The sequence below is a fragment of the Cygnus atratus genome, chromosome 5 (assembly GCF_013377495.2).
Source record: "Cygnus atratus isolate AKBS03 ecotype Queensland, Australia chromosome 5, CAtr_DNAZoo_HiC_assembly, whole genome shotgun sequence".
Taxonomy (NCBI): domain Eukaryota; kingdom Metazoa; phylum Chordata; class Aves; order Anseriformes; family Anatidae; genus Cygnus; species Cygnus atratus.
In genome coordinates, this window is record NC_066366.1 from 55348762 (window position 1) to 55371401 (window position 22640).

The following is a 22640-nucleotide window of genomic DNA, read 5'->3' on the forward strand; positions in this document are numbered from 1 at the left end:
TCTATGGAAAAAGGTGCTGGATGGTGAGCCAGAAAAAAAGGAATGTGCTCTTGGTTTTTCTCCTTACTAAGATAAATATTTCTCAGTAAGGAGAAATATTTCTTAAAGTTCTCAGAAATGTTAGTATTATGTAGGCTCCATATATAGGAAACAGGATGGGGGGGATGATCTGCTTCTTTGTTTTATGTGACTGTGGAATTTTGAATGATCTTTGGTTGTTTAAAATCAATATATGCTGATAGATCTTGCAGAAGTTAGTATGGTTCCAGGAGCTGAATATTGGAGATGAACTCCCTTCCAAGTGCTTTTTTTTTTCTTTTTGAACTTTACAGATCACAATTGCAAAAGCCTGTTATTTGTGCAGAAATTGAGTCCTCAGAAATTGATGTGACAGAATTAAAGTTGCTGGTGCAAATTTATTCTCCTTCAGGAGATGACTCTCTTTCTTTCTCTCCCTTGCTCATCTCTAACTGCATATGACTTCAAAGTACAGTGAACAATTGTGTATTTAGTAGTGTTCACTCTTCCATGGGTACTTTCTGTAGGTATGATGTCTTCGTAAGAGTAACAAATATGTTCTTGTGTGCTTAAATTAAGACTGAAATCTAGGAGACCTGATTTCTATTCCTGTCTCTCCTGAAGGTGTCCCATATTGTTTCAGGACAGAGTGTGTAAATACATTTGAACATAATTAAACTTCTTCAAGAAATGTTATTCTCGACAATTCCAAAGTTCTGGAACTGGGGAGTTGCTTTAACAGTGCAGGTTAAATAGACTTGTCATTTTATGCATTAGATTTAATAGTGTAACAATTTTTTTTCTGTAGGAGGATAAAGATACAGATTCCACCAAAGAGCCTTTGGATGATTTATTTCCCAATGATGAAGATGACCAAGGTCAAGGAAGTAAGTGCATTTCAAATTACAATGTCAGTGTATCTCTTCTGTGCAGAAGCTAAAGATGCTAATCCGAAAAACAAATCCATGCTTAGGGGCTTCTGGGACAGAGTGGAATGCTGAATGCCTCTTGCCCTGCTAGAATAAGGAAACAGGAAAGCCAGAAAGCTGGTTGTGATGACTGATATGTGTGGGGCCTAGATTTTTAATCAGTTTACTAGCTCTGTTGCAAAATTCTTGGAGCTGACTTCAGCACCAGATTGGTCCCAGAGTCTTTGTGGGCCTCAGAATGGCAGAGTGACTGAGGCATGTTTTGAAAGAGTGAAGCTTTCTGATGGTCTGCCCAGATGGTAAATTCTTATAATGACCTTTTAAATTATCTGATTTAACATTTTAGGCCAGGTTTCAGCATGAAGTCTTTCTCATGCAATCTTTTGCTACGATTGTCTTTCCTTAATTTATTATCCATTCTGGAAGGGTTGTATTCAGGTTAGAAGGACTGATGAATGTGGGTGGAGTGAAGTTTGAGTTAGAGGGTGAAGGAAGCCATTGATAGATAAGCTTTGCGTAATGAAATATTTTGCCTTTCTTACAGTTGTAAAGCTGATATTATATAATGTATTGATATTGTAGTGTATGTGCAGTGTGCTGGTGGTGTATGATTCTTAGTAGATAAATGACGGGGAAAAAAGTATCTGACTCACCCCACCTTGGTGATCAGAGTTTTGAATTTCCATTATGGACTCATACTCAAAGTGCACTGCATGCTTGATAGCACGGTAGTGAACACCAGCAATGGAAGGAGGATTTGAAGAGCTTAGAAAAGGTTAGTGTTGAGCATGAGCTCCATCCTGAGTTCATCCAGCCTTATCTAGAATTTTATAGTAGGAAAGTTGTGTGGCGGAAGTGTTTCTATACCTGCATAGTCCATCTATCGTTTTACTGTTTTGCTTTACCGAAGAGGAGGGTGACATTTCAGTAGTTTCCTTGACCTCCAGGAAAAAATACTCAAATGCTTCAGTAGGCAGTAATTGTGGGTGTAGGCTTAGAATTGTATGATTCCACTGACATAAAAAGACTCTCATTTGCTGTGAGAGTGTTTTTTCCTTAATAGAAAGGAGAGAAGAAAGTCAGGCTCACAGCTGGAACCCTTGTCCTGTGTGTTGTCTGGAATTTAATAAAAATGAGTAAGAGATGATTTTCCTCAGTCTTTCCTGAAATCTCCCAGGTGAAGAGAAAAGGGGTTGTTTGGAGGAATGGGAAGGGGGTTTCAAAAACCAAAACCTAGTAGCTAGTAGAAAATAAGTGGCTAAACCTGAGGGTTAGTAAATAAAACAAAAATGTTGACACTGGCTTTGTCTTGGTGCCTTTTCTCTTGTAATTATTACTCCTGGCATCCAAGGTGTTCTAATCCTTTTCATGCCAACCTTAATTATTTCCTGTTACAGCAAAGGGAAGCAAACAAACAAAAAGTACATTTATAGAAGGAGAATAAAGGGAAAAAAAATAAATCAGTTGAGCTTTTCTGCTGCAGGTACTTGACTCGTCTGTGTTAGTGTTCCTTTCCTTAGAAAATCTTTCTGAGAAAAAACTTTCCATAGGAAAATATTTCTGCGTGTAAAATTATGATATAGTCTTGAGAATTCTTAATAGTTTGAGCTCAAATAGTTTCTTATTTTCTTCATTTGTTTATTAGATTTGACCCTTTCAGCTAGAAGTGTGAAATAATATTAAAACAGTACCCTTGTTTATAAAGCAAGGACAGAATATGAAGAATAAAAGTCTTTTTTGCTGTCATAGTTAAAGACAGACTAACTGCTGTGAAGCATGTTCCAGCACCAATGCATTGTACTAAAGGAATACAATTCAGTCTCATTCTGTGTCATTTAACTAATTTTAAATGTTTTCAAGTTATGGTCATCTTTTTAAACAACTTAAAATTTTGTGAATTTCTTCCAGTTCAACAGCAGCATAGCAGTGCAGCAGCTGCTGCCCAACAAGGTGGATATGAAATTCCAGCAAGATTAAGGACCCTTCATAATCTTGTTATTCAGTACGCATCCCAAGGTAGATATGAGGTTGCTGTACCTCTTTGTAAACAAGCTCTTGAAGATCTGGAGAAGACTTCAGGTCATGATCATCCCGATGTTGCCACTATGTTGAACATACTTGCTTTGGTGTACAGGTTTGTATAGTAACAGATAAATGTCAGCTAACTAAATAGTTAATATCTGGCTACAGGCTATCAGTGTTCAGCATTTATTTTCCATTCCCTGGTTTTTATTAAAACCTTCAAGAGGGTTCTGCAATACTTATATATGTCTACGCATGCTAAAAGACAAACAAGTTGTTGCATTTTTGCCTGTGTTTTTGTCTTGAGAGTGAAGCTTATTTATTTATTTGGTTTACTGAGGGGGCATGTCTTGATTACCCACTTACAGATGATCTAGAGGCAGAAATTGGAGAGTATAGAAAGTAGTACATGATAGTCCTCGATCTGCCAACTACTTTACAGATATGGGCTTCAGGTTTTCACTTCCTGGTTCCTGAATGTGTTCTGAGTTACTCTTCTCTTGTAATGGCCAGTCTTCAGGCCAGTACTGAAGCCAGCTTCACTGTTATGACTTCCTCTTCTGAATCCCCAATATTAATTTTGACTCTCTTTGAAATTTAGAGACCAGAACAAGTACAAAGATGCAGCAAATCTCCTGAATGATGCCTTGGCTATCCGTGAAAAGACTTTGGGCAAAGATCATCCAGCGGTTTGTATACATGCAACATCATGTTTTTAGTTGTGTTTTTTACCTTTTTTTTTTCCCCCCCAACTCATTCTAATATTAAACTCAACAGGAAAGTTTTTAAGACCTGGCTTATCTCTAAACAGCACAGGTAGGAGGTCACACTGTAAAATTCTTCGTTTTCTCTTAAATATTTAACGTGCCTTTTGAAGGTTATATTCGATGCTGTTTCACCACAAATGATCTGCACTTATTTGATTTTTGGATCAGATCGCATGGATCTTCTATGGGAGATTAATTTGTGAAGAAAGATTTAAAATTTGCTTACTTGGATCACTTTCTCAAACTTGAAGGCATACTTCTGATTTGTTTTGCTGCTGCCTTTAAATGAAACATAAATCAAACACTTACACTTGGTGTTTAAAATTGGGGTATCTCACATCGTGCAGCCTGTGTCAAAGTGAGGCGGGTCTGAGTATAAATTTGATGGGTAACGTTGTAAGACAAGAATGTATGCAGAAAATATGTACTAAATGACATTTCCACAAATGAAGTAGAATTATTTCATGATTTTGTTCATTCTTGTTTTTAGATTTCCTTTTATGTATGTATGTGTTTGGCAATGTTTATTTCTTCATTTGCAAATTTCAAGAGGTCTGCACTGTGGAAAATGTGAAAACATCAGTGCATTGCAGATACATTAATTTGTCAGATATTTGTATCTGCAAATTCCAATAAGTGATATTTCTATTCTGTTGGCAGGTGGCAGCAACTCTAAACAATCTTGCAGTACTTTATGGTAAACGTGGAAAGTATAAAGAAGCTGAACCTTTGTGTAAGAGAGCTCTGGAAATCAGAGAAAAGGTACGATTAAAAAAAATAGAGCACCTTTGAATGGATTTTTGTAGGGGTGGAAGTAAATATCCCTACGTTTGTTTTATATTTTATTTGGATAGATCTGCCAGATCAATCACAGTAGTTACCAATGTCTGAAATGCAAAACAGTATTAAATTCCAGTAGTTCTACATAGCTGTTACAGCACTCCGGGTATATTCTAAATTCTGTATTTTTCTAATAAACCCTCTCTACCTTTTCTTCTCCTTTTGATTGAATAATCTTTGATTTGACAAGTATAGTCAATTGTATATTTGTCAATTGTATATTGACAATATAGTGCATATAACATAGTTCCTATTGCAAATTGTTCTACAGCCTTCTCGGTTTATAATAGAACTGAGTGGCTTTTGTGTCCTTCTCTTTCAGAGTTTGCTTTCATCATCCTCGTGTTGCAATTGTTGAGGATTAAAAAACAATGGGTTACGTCTAACTGATGCATTTCTAAACCCTGATATGATGACTGGAGAGTGTTTTAATAAAAGTTTTTTGATTTTTTTTCAGGTCCTGGGGAAAGATCACCCTGATGTTGCCAAACAGTTAAATAACTTGGCTTTACTATGCCAGAACCAGGGTAAATATGAGGAGGTAGAATACTACTATCAGAGGGCACTGGAGATTTACCAAACTAAGCTGGGACCAGATGATCCAAATGTTGCAAAAACAAAGAATAACCTGGTAAGCCATTTATAAATAAATCTAAGAAAAAGTAACGTTTTTTGATGAATTGAAACATACCTTTATTCAGAATATGTTTATTGTATTTATCAAACCTAGATAAAACAGTGTGCTGATACCTTTTGGGGGGCTATTTTGTTTTTAGGCATCCTGTTACCTAAAACAAGGCAAATTTAAGCAAGCGGAAACTTTATACAAAGAGATTCTTACTCGTGCTCATGAACGGGAATTTGGCTCTGTAGATGGTAAGTAACTTAGTCCCTAGATTTGAATGTATGCTTGATTTTTGTAGTAGTTATGAAATAAAATCTGTAGGAGGGCAATTGTATCCTGGTTAAAATTGTTGTCTGCTTGAGGCAGATTTAAAAAGCGAGATTACAAATGCATTGAAGTACTGCAAAACTCATCATAAGAAAGTGTTTAGATACAGTAATAACATTTATTTCAACAGGAGAGTTTTTCTTAAATGAGGGAAACTTGTTTAGGTTTATGTCTTATGTATCATATTTCTGGCATAATTTATGCACAACAGAAACTAATTTTGCTATTTTTATAGAGTCAAAAAAAATAGGTCACTTTCCATTCACAGAAAAAAGTCAGTACAGAATTTTAATGACATAATAAATATATTGGTAATATGAGTCCTTCATTAATATGTTTAAAGAATGGGGGGAAAAGCACTTTACTGTAAGTTACACTATGCATTGGAGTCAAATGCTTTTCATCATCAACTATAAATCACAGTGAAGAATTTTCATTGCATTCTGTGATGGTAGCATATGCACCGCTTTGTAGATATCGAAACAGTTGTTACGATAAAAGAAATAAATGTGTGTTTGTTAGCACATAACTAGGCGCATGACAAAGTGATGGCAATACGTATTGGTTTCAAAGCTTCTCAGAAGTAACTGTTCCTAAGTTCAGATAATAAAAAGAGAGATTTGGAAAACTATAAAAAAAAAAAATTATTGATCTTGTGCTTCTTTCTGTAGTACAGACAATGATCTTCTCTGTTGTGGTGGTAGCATAACTCCCTGGTTCTCAGCCTTATTTCAGAAGAGTGAAAATATTGCAATGAATGTTTTGTAGCTTTGTACTTCTGTAAAATATTTTCTTCTGTTTCATCAGATGAAAATAAGCCTATTTGGATGCATGCAGAAGAGAGGGAAGAATGCAAAGTAAGGCCATTGTCGTAATCTTTTTTGGAGTTTTCATGAAATAAAAATAATTGATTTATAACTAAAATATTGTTATTTTTGTTTTTAGGGAAAACAAAAAGATGGTACATCTTTTGGAGAATATGGTGGCTGGTACAAAGCTTGCAAAGTGGATAGGTAGGTTTTGTTTTTTGTTTTTTTTTTTTTTACAGGACAAACCACATAGCAGCACACAGTATCTAGAAATGTCAGATTAAAGCATGTTCGAAATGAAAACAAACAAGCAACTTGCTTGGGGCTACAAAAGCTATAGTATTAGATATTCAGGCCCAAAACTGGGTTTCAGGAACACAGACAGTAGCAGTTTTCATGTCCTGAGGCTGCTTTTAATCTAGGCTGATGAGATCTAGTATAGGTCACCTTTCTTTTTATACTGTTGGCTGGCATGCATGCTCTCCCTGACATTGCCCCAGCAAAACCCTTAGAGAAGACCAGAAGCAAAAAGGAGACTGTGCAAATAATCATAGAAACATAGAGTGGTTTGGGTTGGAAGGGACCTTAAAGATCACCCAATTCCAACCCCCTGCCGTGGGCAGGGACACTTTCCACTATATCAGGTTGTCCAAAGCCCCGTCCAGCCTGGCCTTGAACACCTCCAGGGATGGGGCATCCACAGCTTCTCTGGGAAACCTGTTCCAGTGCCTCACCACCCTCAAAAGTAAAGAATTTCCTCCTTACATCTAATCTAAACCTACCGTCTTTTAGTTTAAAGTCATTCACCCTTGTCCTATCACTACACCCCCTGACAAAGAGTCCCTCCCCAGCTTTCCTGTAGGCACCCTTTAGGTACTGGAAGGCCACTGTAAGGTCTCCCCGGAGCCTTTTCTTCTCCAGGCTAAACAGCTGCAGTTCCCTCAGCCTGTCTTCATAGGGGAGGTGCTCCAGCCACTTGTTCATCTTTGTGGTCTTCCTGTGGACTCATTCCAATAAGTCCATGTCCTTCTTGTGCTGGGAGCTCCAGAGCTGAATGCAGTAAAATAACTGAGCCTTGGGTTTCTAGCTGGCAGAAGAAAAAATAAACTGCTACACTTCTGCGTGATTTGAGTTTCTAAAGCCTGAAGAATATTCGTTTTGTGAGACTGACAATGTGTATCTTAAAATGGAAGACGAGAAACAAGCGTTTCAGTATGCATCATACTTGGTGAAATGTTTTTTGTTTGTTTTAATTTTGTTCCTTAACTGTCTTTTTAATGTACGCCATGGTACAATGAATGAAGAAAAGCCTGCAGCTAGTACTAGTGATGTTCAGTGAGGGTTTTTTCTTTCTTCACTGCTTGAATTCTTACGTTTAACAAACAAAAAACCTTTGTACTGTTGAAATCTACCCTGTTTTTTTCACCCTGAACTCTAGGTGCCATGCATTTTTTGGTTTGTTTTTCATGTTCTAGCTCATTCTAATGCATGAGGAAATCCTTCCTCTGCTGTTACAGGAGCAAACCTTCAAGCAATAATATTGTGATTGAGCTAATTCTCATGGTGCCATTGAATCAAAAATGTCTTTTTGGAGTGTGAGACTTGTTAATGAAACGTGCTATCTTTTTCCTTTGTTTTATTGTTCAAACCTAGTTTGCACAGAAACTGAAAATAGGTATTAATAGCTGATGAAAGGAATTGTTCATTTGTTTTGTGACTAATGCATGCTACAGTAACAGCCACTGTATGTATGAGTAGGTATATTTTCTGGATGCTTCGGAGTTATTCAGTTGAACACATCAGGATTGAACTAAGTTTTAACCTTTGGAGATGCATCTGAGAAACATGAGGATATGGCACTCCAGTTTTCTCTTGGGTAGCTCTAGAGGCTAGTGACTAATGTTCAGGTTCAGGGCTGCTGACTAATCCTAGCGTGAGTTGTTAGTGCAGTTTGAAATGGCTTAACAGATATTTCCTGTATGTGAAGTAAGGTATAGTATGTTTCAGGACATTTAATAATCGCAAAAAAAGTGGATATATTCATTTGTTTTCTTAATCCGCAAACTAATAAAGAATTTAACGTATTCATTTTTTTTAATAGTCCAACAGTAACAACTACCTTAAAGAACCTTGGGGCACTTTACAGACGGCAAGGCAAATTTGAAGCTGCTGAAACATTAGAAGAGGCAGCAATGAGATCTCGTAAACAGGCAAGTACGAAAATTCCCCTTAGTGCTATCTCTGTGTTATGGTTATGCAGACTTTCAACTTCAGTATCTATCATACATGCAAAATATATAAACATTTAGCTATTCATTGTCTGGTGCCTGGTGTCCCCCTTGAATTTTAGTCTGATCTAGTGATAAATCAATACCGTCCTAACACTTGCAAACAGTTAATTGCTATGGCAGTGACACCATGTACCTGGGGCATGATTGAAATTGTGGGTCAAATTATGTGCAAAATGGAAAAGCAGAAAACCTTGTGTTGGCCAGCAGTCCTCAGCTGGATACATGCCCTGGGAGACAAACTGTAGCTAAGGGAGAATGGAGAGTTTGTGTTGATAGTCGTCTTTGCCAGTATTGCTGTTCTGTCTGAGATGCGCTACTAATAATGAGCTGTCAGACTTCCAGATGTTCTTGTTCTGCATGTCACTGACTGTGGCTGGTGCAGACTGCTTGACTCTAACCTTTGGAAGACGATTACAAACCTATCAGTTGCGGAGAATAGGATGGTTATTAAAGTTTGAGGCGGACTACTCTGCTTTTTTTAAGGCTGTCTCTGTGTTGTCAAATCTGTTCAAGTAACCCTTTCTCACTGTCTTAAAAGATAGGAAACTGCTTTTGTTTTTTTCCTTTCCTTTGGGATGATTTCATAGAATGTCTAATATGAAAGTACATAACACTGGACAAGCAAATAGGGATTGTTGAGATGGAAAGCAAAAATAAGAAAATCTAAACAAAAAAACTTGGAAAGTTCAATTTTAATTGTGTTCTTATGGAATAGTAAATAAGATCTGTATTTTTCAGAAGCATTTTTTTTTTTTATGTGGCCATCTAAAATTCTAAACTTAAATTCTTAGTTCAAGTAAAATGACTTAAATGATGGACCATATCTTTAATGTACTATTTTTTAATTGGTTATACTAATTTGAAGTTACTGTTTAAAGAATGATTTTTCAGTGTTTGGTGCATTATACAAGCAGACTTTTAGAAAAGTGATAGAGCAAAACATACCTGGCAAATCTCATGCTCTCCTGGTGAATTCAGCAATCTTTGATACAAGGTGACACAAGTTCACTCTTCTACCAACCCTGGTGGAAAACTAGAAAGTATTTGTCAAATAAATGGAATGAAACTGTTCAGAGCGAAGTATGAATGTGGGAGGAAAGTTCTTCAGCAGGGAAAATTCAAAGGTGAGGGGAAATGGTCAATACAGATACAAAAGTCATTCTTAATAAAATAAAGTAAGCTCATGCTGATCACTTTTGGTGTATCTGTCATTCAAATGTGATTTGAAAATAAGAAATGAATGTACATTGCATCTTACATATCTTAATATATTTCCTTTGGTTCTTAGTTTTACTGTTGTCATTACATGTGATTTTTTTTTTGATTTATTTTTTTAAAGTGTGGATACAACAAAGGTAAATGGACATAAAATGATAGTAATAAGACTGAAAGAAAAATTGCTTGTAGTTATATTTGCCTATTTAAATATATATATATATATGTGTGTGTGCGTGTGTGTGTGTGAGAAACCTGGAATTATTTTTTATTATTTGGGAATTAAGGATGGGAGAATCTTGCTGTCGGAAGTCTCTCTTAGAGTACTGTTAAATCAGCCCGCTTGTGGTTTGTTGATACCATTGGAAAAACTGTTCCTTGTCTCCATTTTCATTGAGTCCGCTGGAGGCTTGCTGCTGATAATTCACTTTTATTTAAGCATGCTTCACGTTTCCATTGGTGTGTAATGTAATATATACACCGTTATTGCCTAATATGTCACATCAGATGCAGCATTAGCCTTGGGCATGTAGGAGATGTTGCTGTCTTCCTAGCAGCATTGAATGCCTTTCTATTAAAGGCATTAAAGAACAGGCAGGGTTAATGCATTTTCCCCTTCTGAGCTAAAACCAAAGAGGTGCTTTTGTTCTGAGGTATGGAAAAGCATCAGTCCTCCATGGCTCTGTTCTCCTTCATGCATGTTTTGTTTGCCTTAGCTTCTGGGATGTACGTCCTAGGTTTTTGGAGACCAGCCAAGTTCTTTGCCCTTCATCTTTCCTGACAGAATCAAACAAATTTCCAAAGTGCAGTTCCTCATCATTTGTTGTTGTTACTTGTTTTTTGGTAGTGGTGGTGTATTTTTATTATTTTTTAAATTATTTTTATTTATTTAAATATGTGAGGTAAATGAGATAGCTTTGGAACAGAGCCTAAAGTCCATATGTGAGCTATCACCACAATTAAAATAGATTTATGCTTTTTATAATCTGTGCTGCTAAAAGGATTGGTATAAAAGCTGTTTTGAGTCTACGCTTTTCTGCTGTCTGTGAACTCAAGTCACTTTTTTGTGCCATATGGCCTAATGGAAATGAAAATACACGCTCATATATTGGTTTCACGGTTCCGTGTGTGTAGAATTCCATTAGGGAAGGCTGTCCAACTCTTCAGTTAGTGGAAAGCAGCTGTTGGGATCCAACAACCTGATTTCTTCATGCCACTGCAACAACAGCCTTCATCATTATTCATGTATTTGTTCTGCATTTAAGAGTGAAGGTGAACCTTCTTTTTGTTTAGCTTTTAGGATTGCCAAATTCGGATTGCCTTCAAATCAGAAATAGTGTTCCCAATGACATGACATGTTCCCTGTGACATGTAATGCTTGTGTAAGCTATTAACAGTGGATTGCATCGCTTTTTACTGGATAATCACTGTGAAGAATAATTGTCTGCTTGTACTAACAAGCTATCTTTTGCCTGTGTGGTTAATTCTGAGCAGGTGATTCGAAGTCTTAATCACTGACCAGTGCAAGTCTTATAATTAGTTTCGTTTGTTTATCTTTTTCTGTTCCTATTTTTAAAAAATATGCAATTGCACATACTGTTTTAGAATGTAACGGTGTAAAAAATAGGTAGAATTTCTGCATGGTTTTTGTATTCTTTTTACATTGTGCTGGACTTCATGGATTTACCCTAGAGATACCCCCTTTTATTTGCTGCTGATGCTGCAAAGTAAAAAACGCAGAGTATTTTCGTATGTGCAAGGTATTCTTCTGGGACCTCTTCCTGTCAGCAAAAATTATTTATGATGTGGACTAGGTTTATTATAAAGAGAGTGAACATGATTTTATTTTTATTCTAGTTTCTGTGCTAAAGACTTCTCCTTTTACTTTTAGTGCAGGGTTAAATACCCCATAAAAGGTATTTTAGCACTTAAAGATACTTAAAGGATTACTTGGTAATCGATAGGCATTCTTTAAAACAAGGTAAATATACTTCATTGTCTGTATATCTAGTCTGTTCTGCCTATTATAAGCTTAATTTCTATTATTCTATTATTTAACTTCTATTGTATTTCTTTCTGAAGGATATAATACTGTATTGTGTCATATGTCTGTATTTTAAATAAAACGCAACTGTGTGTAGGAATTAGGTATTCAGACGCCAAAGGTAGTTGTTGAAAGCAGAATCAGAGCGATGGAATTGTGTATTTGACTTGTTTGTTGATATGGTTATTTTCTGTGAATTGCAGACGAGTACAGCAAGTAATAAAATAAAACCTCTTTCTGTTTTATCAAATTCTCAGGGTCTTGACAATGTTCATAAACAGAGAGTTGCTGAAGTGCTGAATGACCCTGAGAGCACAGAAAAAAGACGAAGCCGAGAAAGCCTCAATGTTGATGTGGTAAAATACGAGAGTGGGCCTGATGGAGGCGAGGAAGTGAGTATGAGCGTAGAATGGAATGGGGTAAGTACAGTACACAGTTTAAGAAAATAGCCTAGATAAATTATCACCATCACAAATCCTCACCAGCCTATCGTATCGTCATTGGTTCATGGTTGATCTACTTTGTCATTTGTAATTCTGCAGAATCAGTTAAGAAATAAAGAGTAATATCTTGTTTTTCATAAGATCATATCAAAAACAAATGTAATGTTTTAAAACTTTAAAACATCCTTTCTGTTGTTGTTCTGAACGGTGAAATTTCTTCAAGAATCCCAAGCAGTTGTATTTAACTCTGAGTTAATTAATGCTGATTGAGTGTCCTGGTTATGGTCTGATATTTAGTTGCTTTTCAGTGGGTTTCTTTTTACTGGTAGAAGTATTCTGGCAATCAACTTTTGCTTTTGCTTTTGTCCTTTTGATGCCATGTTTGCCCACAGTTTAAATGTTTCCTTGAAAGTGCTGCATCTGCTGGAATCACAACATTTGCTATGGAGATGTATTAAGTGTTAGAGGTTTTAAAGTAAATTGATGAACCTAATATTAAAATAATTCCAATCTCCACCTTACACAACTTAATAGAAGAAACAGCCTAATTTTTCAGGCTGTTACACAATCCATTTGAATACGCAATGCCATCACATAAGAGATGTGAAATTGCTGTCATTTTCTTAGGTGAAATACTAGTATCGCTTTCCCATGTTAGAACTTGACTGGAGTCAGGGCTTGTTTCTGTTCTTCTTATGTATTGGCTTCACAGCGTAACACTGATTGTCACAAATTAAACACATATGATGTGATTACATACGCATCTTCTAACTATTCTTTTCCTTTATTTCAAAGACAGTGCAACCTTTCAGTAATTGATCTGGTTTATGTACTTGTTGGCTTCCCACGCCATCTTTCCCATGCTTTATCCCATTGCTAGCAATGGGATATCTATTGCACTGTTAACTAACTCCCAGCTGTAGTTCTGCTGAAAATATTCTGTTAGATTATAGAAGTGGTGTACTTGCCTGCTTTTGCTTTATGGGAGGGGAAGTAGCCTACTTTGCAATACCGAGTGCTCTGAAGTTTCATTTCTCTTACAATAGCAATCTTTTTGTTTGTTTGTTTTTAAGCCACGCTTCACAAATCTTTGAAATCTACAAGTTCCAAAGAAACCTTGATAAAATATACTGGTTTAGTTTCAAAGGAGAATGTTCTTTCCGTCTTTTCTTTTGTCTCCTTGTTATTGTTTTCTTGGCATTGGTGTTCTGAGTGCCAAGACAGTCAATCAGCATCTCTCGTGAATAATACTGCATCATTAATAAATCCAAAGGAAGGTTGGATAACTTTTTTTTAACTCTAATTTTGCCCATTCAGCGTTAGAACTGTGTACTGTACTCCTCCCTGAATTTCTGCTGTACTTTGCATGACTATATGTTCTAAATGGATAAAACTTTTTTCTGTTATTGACATTAATTAAACAAGCATGCAGGTTTTGGATTGAAAGGGCCTTCTGGAAAAACAATAGACAGTATTTCTAGGTCAATATTTGAATGGAACACAGTGGTAAAATTTGATCTGAAAAATTCAATTTTGCCCTCCCAAGACAAACTTTTCATTTTTAGTGTGTTCAAGTGGCATTGCTTTATTCTGATCTTCACTATTTACTTTTTTTTCCCCTCTTAAGAATTTATATTACATGTTATATATAAAGTGGGCAACTCTCTCTCCCTCCACACTGCTAGTGTTTCTATTTCAGTGCTGTTCTTCCCTGTACATATATGGTGTAGTTTTTTTTTACCCTTGTGTGTTTCCTCCAGACAAAATATTCTGATTCACAAGGTATAATAGATTTTTAATCAGGCTGTCTGTAGAGCTTAAAGAAAGGCTTGCCTTTTACATTTAAATTCTTCTGAGGTGCTCAAGCTGACTCATGTTCTTGGCTGTCAGAGTAGATGAAGTCTGTAGAGCATCAAACTTCAATGAATTTTTTTGTTGGAAGAGTATATTGTAATTAAGTGACTTCTATATGTAATTCCTAGCAAGCACTGTGTGCTTCAATGTCATATTCTTACAAAAAGAAATGAAATATTGAGCCAAATTTGTAATTAACAATTAAAATGAACTAACTAAGGTTGTATAGTGCATCTTTACATGTTTCTTGTGAAGTCCATTCTTTAAATCTAAGAAGATACTTGAAAATTCAATGATGTATTTTTGTCTTAAAACACCAGAAATCTGGAGAATTATCTTTGCAAATCCTTTAAATTTGTTCTTCTAGCTCAAGATTCTTATTGCTTAGAATATTTACATCTTTTTTATCACTGTCACTTTCTAAAGAAGAAAATAAATCTGTTCCCTCTTGCATCACTTTTAAGAAAATGATAGTATATCAGATGGGCATTTTTGTCAATTGATTTTGCAGCCAGTTGGAGGACAGTTAAAAATTGTCATGGTATAATAGTGTTTAAGGTAATGTTTTTAGTGTAAGGAAATATATGGGTTAGAATAATAAAAGATATTTCAAAAAGCTGGGCTTTTGGGCAAACAAGTCCAGTTTCAGGTGTGAAATGAAAGCAGTAAATTTTGTTACCATATACTAGCTGGTAAAAGTTGTTCTTGTTAAAATGAGAATGTCGGACAGTCAAATCAGATGGGCCTTGTAGCTGATAGCTATAAAGTACAGGAGGTGATAATGGTGGGGAGTTGTAAGCAAACAGAGGTGATTCTCATTCCCTGAGTGATGTAAAAATTGGCAGTTAAACTTTGCCATAGAAATTGATATCTCTGTGATTAGTGGTGGTGCTGGTTTTGCTTACACTGGATTTAGGATTTTTTTTTAGCCTGAATACGTTTTGAAGGTGTTAGTCCTACAGTCAGTCTTAAACTTGGAAGCTTGATGCTTATATTTCAGATTTGAAGTACCCAAAAGCTTGTTTACTAATTCTAAATGCGTTAGCATAATAGAAGTTATACTCTATAGCTACCAAACTTGTTTTGCCTTTGGTCTTTGGACCATTGTGACTACTGCAGCATAACTGGTTTAAGAACATAGGAATAACTAGCATTTTCATTGATCGAATACTTCTAACTAGAATTTTAGATTTCAGTTTATTTAGCCCTGCCAAATGGAAGCATATTCTTAAAAGTTTGACCAACATACACGATAGGATTTGAGACAAAAATATTCTTTGGTTAGATTTTGATCTTTCAGTCACCCAGTAGCAAGGCATTTTGCCACCCGCAAAACCCGTGTTAATTACTGAATGCTCCTGCTGCTGTAGGTAAAGGTTCTCAACACATGTTGATGGTATCAGTAGTGGCATCTGTACTTGCACCAAGAGTGGAAATTGTGTTGATTGAACCCCAGATTATTTTTAAAGGCAAATTCTTTCAGCTGCCTTGTTGCACTAGTGAAAGCAGAGAAGTTTCCACTTGGATTTTTTTATATATGTATATTTGTATGTGTGTATATATACGCATAAGTGTTTTAAAACATTCAAGAGACTGAATTGACAGGTAGGTGGATTCTAATTCCTGAAGAGAATGAACAGAATTTTGTCTGGAGGTTAGGGGCTCTTTCTTCTTAGAGTTCTGTTCGAGGAAAATTCCTCACAGAAGTTAAAGCTGAAATGAATGCACCTTGTTCTGTTTCCTTCTTCTCTTTTTATTTTTCCCTTTATTTTTGCGTTAACGTCAGCTGAAAAATCCTTTCCTTGTTTACAAAATGTAATATCAAAGCTCTCCCTTCTTCAAGATGTTTTGTATTTTGTACCAATTCTAACTTAACGAATGCACAGCATCATTCATGCTCGTTTGTACGTTGTACATTAGTGATGTAGGCTGAACTGCATAAACATTAATGTTCTGGTAACTGCAAGGGCCTGCACTTTGTACTTGAGCGCAGTCCAAATACTCTGGAAAACATTGTTTTGAGTGTGACCTAGAAATACTGTAAACCTAACTGTTCAAAATTGAAAACTGTTGAATTTTTCCCAACAGTTTCATTCAGTTTTTCTCTCTCCGTTTCTGACAGGCCTAGATGCCTTTTGTGGTTCTTATACTGTCTCCTGCATGACGGGCGTGCACCATCTTCAAGCTTTAACTTCTCTCTTCAGTACTGACTGCTGTGTTTTAGCAAACCCCTTAAGATTCTTGTCAGAGCTACACTTCCCTGTAAACTGGCCATTCCTTCAGTGCTGGTGTCCTTTTTGGTTTTCTATTTCTGTACACGTGTAGCTTTGCCAGATATGTATCTAGTCATACAAAATGTTATTACAACCATTTGCTGTGTAATACATTAGTAAAGAAGTAACAATGAACTTTATAAGTAGCTGTTCACTATGGAAAAAAAAAAGGTAGTTAAAAGTATCACACAAGGTATTATTGAAATGGCATGATGGTGATCTTTACAGGAGAAAAAACACCACAACAAAACAAAAAAAAAAAGAAAAAAAACACATAAAAGTAAGGCATGTTCTCCAAGTGCTTTAAAATGTATTTAGAGACCTATTACATGGTTAACATCAATATGGAACTCTGGATGTCTTCACTTATGATTATTCTAAAGTAGCATTGCTGTTTAGTCTTTGTGTGAAATTTTGGCAATTATGCTTTTCTCTACTAATCTTGGTGTTCAGTGATTTGTGTATTTGTCTTTCTAACTTCTAATAAACTCACTCCAACTCAGGTGTCTGTCTTGGTCTGCTTAGTAGCACTTTGCTTTCTTCTTCTACAACTCTTCCTTTCATAATCACATAAGGTATCTCTGAAGTAGGAAGTGGTCACTCTTACTAAACTGTTTTGTTTTTTGTTTTTAAGAGTAAAACATACAAATAGAATTGTGCTCAGTTGGAAATTTCTTTGGATGAGCACAGCTGCGTAAAACATGAATGCAACGTATAAAAAATGTGTTTGTGTCATGTTTTACACTTTCTTTGGTGAGAGTTAAAATGATGCACAATAATTTAACCATACATGTTTCTGATCAGAAATGTTTTGCGTAGTGACTTTAGGATTAAACAAACATGTTTGCAAGTACCATAGATATTTAGAAAAAAATAAAACAGTTTTCTTTCTAGACTGATGGAATGCTTTCACTTGGGGCTTGTACTCTGTTAAACACGATGCGTTCTTATGAAATGGTAACATGGTGATGGTGAATGGTTTGACATACTATGGCTTTTTTTTCCTAATTATTATGAATCGTTGCTTGAGCATGTCTTCACAATTCAGAAATTTTTGTTACAGTTTGATGGAAGGAACCATTTTGGATTGGTAAAGTTGTAGCTATACGGTATTCTCTATGTAGGTAATTGTACCAAGATTATATTAATATCAATAAATATTTGTAACCAGGTTTGGGGGAGGGCAAAAGGCTCTTGCAGTTTCACATGTGTTCAATTTTTTTCAGGATGGCACTGGATCTTTAAAACGCAGTGGTTCCTTTAGCAAACTTCGTGCTTCCATTAGACGCAGCAGTGAGAAGCTGGTTAGAAAGCTGAAGGGAGGAAGTTCACGAGACAGTGAACCAAAGAATCCAGGGTAATTATCTATTCTTAGCTGTGCTGGTGTGCCCTCGTTCTGTGCCCCCACTGTAGTCTAGTGCAGTACCTAAGGCAGTGTTTTCTTCTCTGCTTAGGTAACTGCATGTCATGTAGAATAGAATCTTAAAGAAAATTAAAATAGAAAAACTTATCTTAAGCATATAATGAAAGTTCTTTAACATCTGAGGAGTTATATTTGCTTTTAGGAATTAACTCAATTTTTAATTGTTTTTTTTCCTTTTTATTGCATTAGCCACTTGAATAAACAAGCCTCATAGAATTATTGGGCAGTATTAGTAGTAAAGTTCTCCTTTTCATGCAGCAATAAAGGATGATAACTATTACCTTTGTTTTTTAACAATAAAAGCTTGAGTACATTAAACCTAAGACAAGAGTTTCTGTAGTTTAATATATTTATATATTGCTATGAGTACAAAGCAAATTACTGACTTGAGCCCTTCTCAGTTAGTATTTTGGGAAAACCCAGATTTCAGAGAGCAGAGGAGAATTTTGAAAAGCTTGAACCTATTTGTGCTTCTCAAACATTTTGACCTTCAACGAAGTCAGCGACAAAAATCCAAATTTTATCAATTCAGAGTTTGCACACTTTCCTAATTACCATATGATTATGGTTTTGGATGTATGTATATTTCTAGTAAATGCATAAAAAACATTCATCACTTTCTGGCTGCTGCAGACACATGGAAATGTTATAAAATTTAGTACTCCTATTTTCATAATGGCACTCCTTGTGTTTTTGTTCTGTTTTAACCCCCCAGCATAAATGCTATCAACTTTCCCTTGCTGTGGAAAACTGGAACTCAGTTGATAGGAAACTCTTTGCCAATGTGAATTTGAACTGTTTTAAAACAGTTAAATTAGAGAGCTTGGATTAACTTCTGACTTGCATCTATGAGTAATAGAATAGATGATGATGATGGTGATACCTGAGAACATGATCTGCAGGCAAGTTCTCAATGTATTTTGTTAGTGCTCCAATGAAATTTTGTCTTAATGTCTTCATGTGGCTGTGAAACATTGTGTACAGCTGCAGTACACAAAGATTTCTGATTATTCATCAATCTTTTGAATTTTCTTCCTCACATATGTTTCAACTTCAGTTGGATCTGATTTTGAAAATTTTTAATTGAAATTTCTCTCAGAGCTGTCACAGACTTGATGTTGAAGTGGTGAAGGCACTGAATCAAAATCAACGTCAAAACTCCCTTTGCATTTGTTGATGCATAATTGAGAACTGCCTCTGAGATGGCAGATTGGGAATAAACTGTGAAAAACATGTAATTAGAAGAAAGAAGTATGCAAATGTAGAAGGAGTTATAGAAAATATGCAAATGCAAGCCAGAAAAGAATTAAAGGAATTTTCTTGCTTTTAGTATTAGCGTTTCTAAACTTTGGTTTTATGTTTCTACTCAGTTCTGGCTAAAGGTCATACATCACAGTTCAGGTACAGTCTTGTAGGGATATATATGCATATATTCATACTTAATTCTGCATTTGCTCCTCCTTTTTGTGAGACATAGAAGGGTCTTCAGTTTCTTAAAAGTCAGAGTTTAATTCCCTGTTTACTGCAGTAAAGACAGCTAACTTTCTGCAGTTGAAGTAAGTAAATGATAATAGGTATAGTACATTACAATTACACGTACTTGAAGACATTTGACTTTGCAGTGTCCTGTAAAAACTCTTCTCCCTTTTTATTGTCTGCATTTCTGTGATGTTATTTGACCAGTGTAGAAGTAATCTACCCACATTAACATTAATTGTATTGTGGGGTCTCTATCACCAGATACTTCCTCAAATAAAGACATCAGTATGAAAGGAATTTGGAAAGATGGCAATATCTTTCTTGCTTTCCCTTTTTGACAAAATCTTCTTGGTTTTAGATGTCATTGTTATTCTCAAAGAATAGTTTGTTCTTAAAACATGTAATAAATGTTGTATTGGCAGCCGTTTATGTAGGTATGCACATTAAGTGTATTGACAAATATATTTATGTTCTTGTAAGATATAAATCCTTTTTATCCTAACTTATATTTGCATTTCTTATTAAAAACAGCTAATACTCCTGGTATTAAACACCAACTTTGTAGATCATTAAGCATAGCTGTACATATTGATACTCTAAGAAGGCATTCTAATTTAATTTTCTGAAGAAACTTTAGTAAATTGAATTAAATATATTTTTTTCTGTTTGAGTTTACTAAAAGGGCTTTTAAGTTTTTATAATGCAGATGTTTTGATATTTAATTATGAGCTGAATATTACAATACTGCCATAGCATATATAGAAGTCATTTTTGCTACCAAGTCAGCCAGTCTAGGTAGAAGACTTACATGGCTCCCTTCTTAGCGATATACTCTGCGGTCCCAGCTATGAAGGCTGCTTTATTTTGAAATTTATTTATATCTGATGCTTATACTGTGCTTCTGTAATAAGTAAATGGTCTGATTCTAAATGAGAAATACTCAAATAGAAATATATTACTATCACAGCATGAACTAAAGACTTAATTTTCATCTTACTGCTTGGCATAGAAGGTTGAAGAGAATAAAGTGGAAAACTTACCAGGGAAATCTGTTGTCAGAAAGACTTTTGCATTACTTTAAGAAAGAACAAACCTCCAAAGAACTGTTCATTGAAACATACAATAGCGGAAGCATGGTGTCAGTTCTTTGGTTATTTACCATATTTCAGAATTCAGTTCTGCAGTGATTTAACTTTGCTTATATTTGATTATTTATTTATTGCTTAGATTTGATTTTTTTCCACTTATAAAATTTTATCATAGAGCAGAACAGTTAGGATTTGTAATTTAAAATTGAAAAAAAAAAAAAGCTTTCATTGTTGCACTTACATATACAGCAGAAAAACAATTCAGTGTCCTTGCTAATTGTTCAAATTTCTAACATAGAGTGAAAGTGCATTTGCCAGACTGAAGTTCTTAAATATTTCTTAATTAAAGATTGAAGCGTTTGATTTCTAAAAATAAAAACCTCATACCTCACAAGTGATGTGATAAATACTTTAATTAGCACTTCAGCAAGGACAAAAATCCACTTGTAAAAATTTACACAAATTTTTCCGTTTCCCTGGAATGTTTTCCATAAACCTTTATGCTCTTTTTGATGAGAGTTTTGTGTGATGTTTTGTGTTTTACGGATTAACTTTGACTTCCATATATAACCTCTGTTGTACACGTTTCCTTAAATAAATGAGAGGTGTATACTATGCATGAGTCTTTGCTTTGTTGTTGCTAACACTCATGTCAAATATTTTAAATTGTGTGCATTCTGGCTTTTGAAACATTCAAATTCAATGCTAGGGAAAAAACAGAAGGCCTGTGTTGCACAGCAGCTATTGCCTGTGTTCATTAGCGTTTTGGTTTTTCTGCTTAGCCTTTGCTTTATGAAAGCACTTAAAACGCATGCTTGACTGTGTTAGTAGTCTTTCTTCAGTAGAAAGAAAAGGTGGTTAGTGCTTAATGTGATCTGTGTGGATAAACCTTTCCATGTTGTTGGAAGGCATTGGAAACTTTGCGTGGACTTGGTACAGCTGTAGGTAACACTGCAGGCTTCGTGCCTCGTTTTGTTGTGAATAGTTCACCAATGTATATTCAAAGCTCTCATTGAGGAGTTCTTAGCTCATTAAATAGCTAATCAAAAATCAAGGCAAACCTAGGGCGTTCTGAGTAATGCACAGATGCTTTGGGATTAAGGATGTCGGACGTTGATGTTGTAGTCACTGGGATGATCTGAAGCTTCAGACTAACCTTGAATTTCATTACACACACTTTAAAATATTATTGTTAGATGCCGTTTATGTTTTAGAAATGGAGACAAATTATTAATCCTTACCTCAAACACCAGTACATATTACTGGTGATGCAGTGAAATTTTGACTGTCAGTAGTTCCTGTGTAGGTGATTACATTTAAAGTTTTTTTCCTCATCCATTACCTTCAGTACAGTATTCTAGGGTTATTGTTACCACTGCTCGAAGCACTGTAAAGCCAGCACGACCAAAGATAAAAGCAGCAACCATCTTATTTCCCTTCACCTTGAAATGCTTAAGATAAAATATTTTTAAATGTTTTTTTTGAAATAACAGATTTTGGACATTTATAGATGAGGCAGAAAGTACTAAACTAATGTTTGTTTTAGCTTTTTCCAAGTTAAATACTGCCTACATGACAAATTTGTTTCACCACTTTTGCCTAAACTGTCTGAATGTTTCGATGCTCGTATAAGAAGCTGCATAAAAATGAAAATGAGGATTAGCTAATTAAAAATTAATGCTAACTCAATGTATTAATTTGATGTGCTTTAAAAATTGAGATTTCATTTTTAGTTGCAATTAAATCAATTGCCTGAAGTGTTTAAGCTCTGAGGAGCTTGTAATTGGTTTTAGATGTAATTTAGAACTGAATATAATAAATATTTTAATTCATATAATTATCTTAAGGGGTATTCCGCCGATCAGTTCGGGGGCATTGTTAAAACTCCCTTAACTGTGCATTGGTGATTGTTGTACGTGTGTTTTTAGAGCTGTTAGTTTTCAGCTATTCTGATCAGTTTATCCTTGCATGTTCACTGTCCTGGTTGCAGCATGAAGCGTGCCAGTTCTCTGAATGTTCTTAACATGGGTGGCAAGGCTACTGAAGATCATTTTCAAGTAAGAAGCCCTACAATATTCTTACAAAAATAGATATTATTGGTAGGGTTTGGGATTTAAAAAAAAAAAAAAAAGTATGATAAATAATGAAATAAGTGATTGGCGAGATCCTAATTCAGTAAGATGTTTACTACAT

General features: G+C 35.3%; 1 protein-coding gene across 12 annotated transcripts in view; it reads left to right on the top strand.

Annotated features, from left to right (window-relative positions):
• The window catches only part of KLC1 (kinesin light chain 1), a 50145-nt gene that overhangs the window by 21131 nt on the left and 6374 nt on the right, over nt 1–22640 (top strand). For 3 of the 12 annotated variants that reach the window (XM_035551421.2, XM_035551419.2, XM_035551418.2), the window contains exons 4-15: nt 827–905; nt 2856–3081; nt 3571–3658; nt 4397–4498; nt 5034–5207; nt 5353–5452; nt 6336–6385; nt 6474–6541; nt 8439–8547; nt 12145–12306; nt 17684–17814; nt 22438–22504. In XM_035551421.2, coding sequence (XP_035407314.1) covers nt 827–905; nt 2856–3081; nt 3571–3658; nt 4397–4498; nt 5034–5207; nt 5353–5452; nt 6336–6385; nt 6474–6541; nt 8439–8547; nt 12145–12306; nt 17684–17814; nt 22438–22504 — 1356 coding nt within the window. Of the gene's footprint in view, nt 1–826; nt 906–2855; nt 3082–3570; nt 3659–4396; nt 4499–5033; nt 5208–5352; nt 5453–6335; nt 6386–6473; nt 6542–8438; nt 8548–12144; nt 12307–16306; nt 16960–17683; nt 17815–22437; nt 22505–22640 lie in introns of those variants that run through there. The other 9 variants (XM_035551422.2, XM_035551420.1, XM_035551426.2 and 6 more) reach the window with 5 other exon arrangements.